The 6,000-nt window shown below is 42.2% G+C and overlaps 1 protein-coding gene across 2 annotated transcripts in view; it reads left to right on the plus strand.

The window, feature by feature from the left end:
- svild (supervillin d) overlaps positions 1–5,612 on the plus strand; it is a 74,942-nt gene extending 69,330 nt beyond the window's left edge. For both annotated transcript variants that reach the window (XM_080835684.1, XM_080835685.1), the window contains exons 27-30: positions 314–457; positions 2,149–2,261; positions 3,449–3,604; positions 4,602–5,612. In XM_080835684.1, the coding sequence (XP_080691810.1) occupies positions 314–457; positions 2,149–2,261; positions 3,449–3,604; positions 4,602–4,688 (500 nt within the window). In that variant the 3' untranslated portion in view covers positions 4,689–5,612. The remainder of the gene's footprint in view (positions 1–313; positions 458–2,148; positions 2,262–3,448; positions 3,605–4,601) is intronic.
- The last annotated feature ends 388 nt before the right edge of the window (positions 5,613–6,000 follow it).

A 6,000-nucleotide genomic window follows, 5' to 3' on the forward strand; every position in this document is an offset into this window, starting at 1 on the left:
GTTAATATACACCTACCAGTACCATTACAATTATAGATCAAACATTCCTTTGCAAGCGGCCAAACTTAGGAAATCGCCAGGGGTTCAAATACTTATTTTCCCCACTGTTCACACACACACACACATATACACACACACACACACACACACACACACACACACACACATAAACATACACATACACACACACACACACACACACACACACATTTCTATTTATTTTTTTGCTCCTTGTCAGATCAAAATCAACAGACTGTTCATCTTTATTTCTCTCTCTCTTTCTCTCTCTCTCTCTCTCTCTCTCTGTCTGCAGCTCTGTTCCTGCTGGATAACCGACTGGAGGTGTACCTGTGGCAGGGCCCTCAGCCTGAGGACACAGAGTGCACCGGCTCTGCCCGCATCCGCTGGGACGCCGAGCGCAAGTGTGCCATGGAGACCACGCTGAACTACTGCAAAGGTCAGAGGTCACCTGCAGCCACTGATTGGGTCAAAAGTATTATGTGACATTATATTAGAGGGCTAAACAGAATAGACGCCCAGCTTATATTAATCCTTTAGTTCTGCTGATAAAGGACTGTGTGGCTTAGCATTAGGTTCATCTGAGAAGCTAATCAATGGCGTAACGCCTGAGGTCTTTTGATCTCCCAAATGGATTTAGATGGACTCCAACGTATTGCCCACTGAATAATCTAATGCAGGGGTCTTCAACGTTTTTCAGGCCAGGGACCCCCAAACTGATGGCGAGATGAGCAGGGACCCCCTACTATATAAATTGCATAAAATTTTGTTTATAATATACTGGGCCTAGTGCCAAATAAACATAGCTACCCTGTTATTGTGTCGATGGCACACATCCTCCCACATTAAGGAGATGTATCTTCTTTTCAATTACTCCTGACTGACACGATCCAACGGATGACGGAGGAGGAGTCTGGCGCATGGAGTTGTGTTGACAACGTAGATGTTATAGTGAGATTGACAGGTCAACAAACCAATCACACCGCTAGCAAGTTGTTAAGATTGTAGGTAGTAGCTTGCTAACATTAGCTAGGAGGCTCACACACCTCGCAAATCCTCACTTATTTTTCAGTTACAATTAACGTTTTTTGACCTTGTACAGTGTCTATTTCTCTTTATTTTATTTTTTTTTAAAAATCTAAGCAAATGTCAAACTAACAATTTATAGGTACAAACAAGACCAGCTATGGAGTTTGGTTCGTCATCTTTTATTTTTGACCTTCGCGCTCTTTAGACTTGAGCAGAAACGCGATCTGATTGGCTAGTGCCTGTGCATGAAAGGTGCTGTGAGTGAACCGGTGCCCAGCTTGAGAGAGCTCCTGTGGGTAGCTGAATGTGTCGATTGGACTGAAAGATAACGTCTTCTCGATCAATTTATATGTTCGCTACAATATGTCGGATTTATGTTAATGTAAATTTAAAGGGAATAAATACAATTCTGATTTGGAAGACATTTAAATTTGTGGAAAAAAAAATTGGTTGAATTTTATTTATTTATTTATTTATTTTTTAAATATTTTTTTTTTTTTTTTTTTAAATATTAAAAAAAATTATCTTATCAACCAAAGATTTCGCGACCCCCCTGCAGTACCTCCGCGGACCCCCTGGGGGTCGCGGACCCCCTGTTGAAGACCCCTGATCTAATGTATTGCCTATACACACATCTCGCATCACACTTCAGAGATGTAAAGTGTCATTCATGGGTCATTACATTAATTTATTGTCTGTAAAAAATGGGATAAGTCAGTGGAATACTTGATTTAACAATGAATTATTAGCTACTGCCTATCATATACTGAGACTGTGCAGAATTGTCCAGAATCTGCCTCTGGGGTAAATAAGCACTGCCTGTAGTATGGTTTGGGTGATTGGATCTGCATTCCGAAGAAAATAAAGCGAGACCCAGATGCAGTGGTTTGACTGTGGTTCATTCACTGTGGTTATTTCTACTATAGCCACTAGGGGGAGCAGTAGGTTTTAGTTTTGTCATATTGAGCAATCCCGGCAGCTGAAGTAATAAGTCACGTCTTGATGAAACGTAAGCTACATTCAGAAGCCAAAGAGACATCAGTCACTGACTGTTTGTGTTTGTTTGTGTGTGTTTGTGTGTGTGTGTGTGTGTGTTTACAGAGAAGAACTCCAAGCGACCCCCCCAGGCCTATCTGATTGTGGCTGGCGCAGAGCCCCTCACATTTACAAACATCTTCCCTTACTGGGAGCGAGACCATAGCATCAAAGTGCAGGTACCACCACACACAAACACACACACACACACACACACACTGACACACACCCCACACACACACGGACGCACACACACTTTGTAAATATTTAATTGTGCGCTCAGTACACACCAATGTGCAGACACACACATAAACATATGTTGATAAAGTGCATAGCACGTTTTGCATATTCAAAACATATTCATTATCAGCCTTCAGTCTCTGACTCCAGCCAAGGTTCTGACTACCAGCTGTAATGCATATGACGGTACAAAATGCTTTTTAAATTATGCTCTTTTAAACCGAGACCAAGACACAAGCCATTAGCAGTCATAATTCGGCATGCTCATATACATAAAAGTCACTTTGGACAATAGCGTCTGGCATTATAAGTATATAACTGTAATATTCGTTAATCTAATTGAGTGTGTCTAAGTATGATGGCATAGTTGAGCTCAGAATAATGATAATTGGAATTTGCAATATCATTAGGCAGCTTATCAATAATAATAGCCTGGCAATATTTCCTCCTAAAAGAGGTTCAAATTGGCTGGTGGCAGAGGAGGTCTGATGAAGGGTCAGTAATCTTTGAGTTGGAGTTAAGTTCAAATGAACTTTGAAATCAATCACAAAGTTGACGGGTTCAGGGAATAATTACTCTAACTGCTTATTTATATGTTTGTGTTCTGTTTTTTCCCCCACATCATCTGTGCACTGTTGATTTACTTGCCAGCAATATAAATTAATCTCATAAAGTTGGGAGGGTTTGAGATGCAGGCTGTGTTTGTGCCTGGGGCCATCGGGGTAGTGTCTGCTACTTACATTTCATCTTAGCCATCCAAATGACTGGTGTGTGTGTGTGTGTGTGTGTGTGTGTGTGTGTGTGTGTGTGTGTGTGTGTGTGTGTGTGTGTGTGTGTGTGTGTGTTAAATCTATGGCTAGTATGCATGACACTGGAATCTATGGCTAGTATGCATGACACTGGTATAGTATGTGGGTTCACGTGGGTACATAAGTACAAACATGGTCATCAGATGTTTTATTTACACAAGAAAATGAATAAGTAAATATGCATGCCTTCCCTACCATGTGTGTTTGGTTAGGACAAGGGTGCACGTTATAGGGTGTGTGTGCGTGTGTGTGTGTGTGCCCTAACATCTCTCTCTCTCTCTCTCTCTCTCTCTCTCTCTCTCTGTGTGTGTGGTCAGGACGAAGGTGTGCGTAATAAGGTGACTCTGGTCAAGGACGTCCTGTCCCGTCTCTCCAAGAAGCTGTACTCAGTGGAGGAGCTCACATCTAAACCCCTGCCTGAGGGAGTCGACCCCCTACGCCTGGAGATGTACCTGTGTGATGAGGACTTCCAGGTACACACTCACACACACACACACACACACACACACACACACACTGGATTCCATGCACATCCTCTCTGTAACATACAGGGGGAGGCAGGTGTACACATGTGGATAATGAACCAACACCAGCGGATAGAGTATGTAGTGGATAGAGTATGTAGAGGGAGGAACAGAGAGGGTGGAGAGAAATCTCAAGGCAGAAATAGGACACATCTACAAGACATACTTAAACACAAGCAGTTTTTAAGTCTTTCTTTTAAAGCCTGGACTAACCTCTTAGGCAGTGCCTGGATAAACCAGATTGGAGCTATTCTGGCTAAAGACTTATTTTTAAGGTTCAGTAGAAGTGTGAATATGAAAGAAATTTCGTTTGTCTTAATGGTGTGGTTGGGGTTATGGCAGAGCGTAAAATTGTCCCAGTGGCCAGTAGAAAAGGGTTTTGGGGAGAGTCGAGGTACTCAGAGCTTTGGAAGCGACTTGCTGAATGTCTGGCTAAGCATGAGCAATCTGATTGGTTGGTCAGGAAACACAGCCTTTGCTCTGCTTGCGGTGATTGTTGATAGCGTATCTTATGGAGAAATGGGCTTTCATTTGCGGCTGGCTCCATTGAGCTGAAAACCATTCCCAGCAACTACATTTTATGTGTGTGTGTGTGTGTGTGTGTGTGTGTGTGTGTGTGTGTGTGTGTTTGTTTGGGTGTGTGTGTGTGCGCATGTGTGTGCGCATGTGTGTATATGTGTTGATGGGTTGTTGTTTGTGCTTGTGTGTGTGTATGCCTGCCTTTGTGTGTGTATTCCTGTGTTTGTCTGTGTTTGTGTGTGTGTGAATGTGTGTGTGTCTGTCATGTGTGCATATGCCTGTGTGTGACTGCATATGCTTGTGTGCATGAATATAATTTGTCTGACTGCAGTAACAGTATAATTCTATGTGACCTGTGTGTGTGTGTGTGTGTTTGGGTGACTAACATTTTTTGTTTGTTTCTTTTCTTTGTTTTTTGCGTGTTCAGGGGCTGTTGGAGCTGACAAGAGAAGAGTTCAATGCTCTTCCGAACTGGAAGCAGCTCAAACTGAAGAAAAGCAAAGACCTCTTTTAAACACAGAACTTTTTAAAACACACTCTTTTCATGAGAGAGAATGAGTGAGAGCGAGAGAGAGAGAGGAGGGGGGGGAGAGAGAGAGAGAGTATACTTCTCTTGTCTTGTTTCTATTTCTGTTTGTGTTGTTCTTGTTTTTATTTTCTTGTGATACACAACTGTACAGTTTTACTTTTTTCTTTTTCATAACCCTTCAATTAACCTGTCTCCTATCCAGCAACAACCTGTAATTCAACAACATTCCTTTTTTAGCTGTTAAATTTAGCTTCATCATACTGTATCGTTGTTGTCACAGAGAGACTGACTACCCCTGTATACCCATCAGTGAACCTACATGTCTGTCTCCTATTTAATCATGTATGGAAATATAAATATGTATTATAAATGTATTATTTTTGCTTTTCTTGAAGTTATAACTTTGACTCTGCCATCATCAAAACTGTGAGAGAAGGTGGAATGTCTCATGCTTCAAACACTGCCACTGGAGGCTGAATATCAGACTGCATATCACCTTTGACCCCTTGACCTTTTGTCTCTTGAAAGTCACCTGTGCCAGTGAGGACACCTGAACCGCTCCGCCATGTTGAGTGGTGTTCATCACGTGTATCTGGACAGACCAGCACTATGACATGAAATGCCTTTCTAGCCCCAGATGTACCCCAGATGTATGCACAAACACTAAAGTACTGGCAGGTCAGGGGGAACGCAAAAGTGAGCGTTTGTTTTTTTTAACAGTGTAATACAGTGTTTTTATTCAGAATGGTTTTGCATCAGTGGGGAGTCTATATCCATACAGCTCTGATTGAAGCCCCCTGTCCAATAGCATTGTGAGCTGGAGAGAGAAAAAGAGAGAGACCTCTTCAGCTCCTGTACATGTCTCTCCCTGAATATTTAAATAAACAATGATGTTCATATACTCTGAAAGACCTTCTTATTCAGTGCACAATGACTGCTCTGCTGTTGCCATGTGTATGTAATGGTAGGTGAAGGAGTAGGTGCTTAGTACCTAAGGTCACGTTGGTGAGCGGCGGGCTAGTATCAGTGGAGCTCTGCTGAATTGAAGTTTTTTGCCAGGAATGCAAAAGCATGACCTTGCTGTAGCGATGATGCACACGTTGAATGGTTCTACACTGACGCACGAGTCATCCAGCGGAAAGCCATCCAAAAAGTCATAACAGTAGTTACCCTGGTAACGCAGCCTTGCCAACACATATGAGCATAATTTCGCTTTAGTTTCTCTTTCTCTCTCCATCCTTTGTTCTTTTTCTTCTTTCTTTCCTCCTCTCTTTCTTCTCTCTCTCTTCTGTCTTTC

This window comes from Sprattus sprattus, assembly GCF_963457725.1.
Source record: "Sprattus sprattus genome assembly, chromosome: 3".
NCBI lineage: Eukaryota > Metazoa > Chordata > Actinopteri > Clupeiformes > Clupeidae > Sprattus > Sprattus sprattus.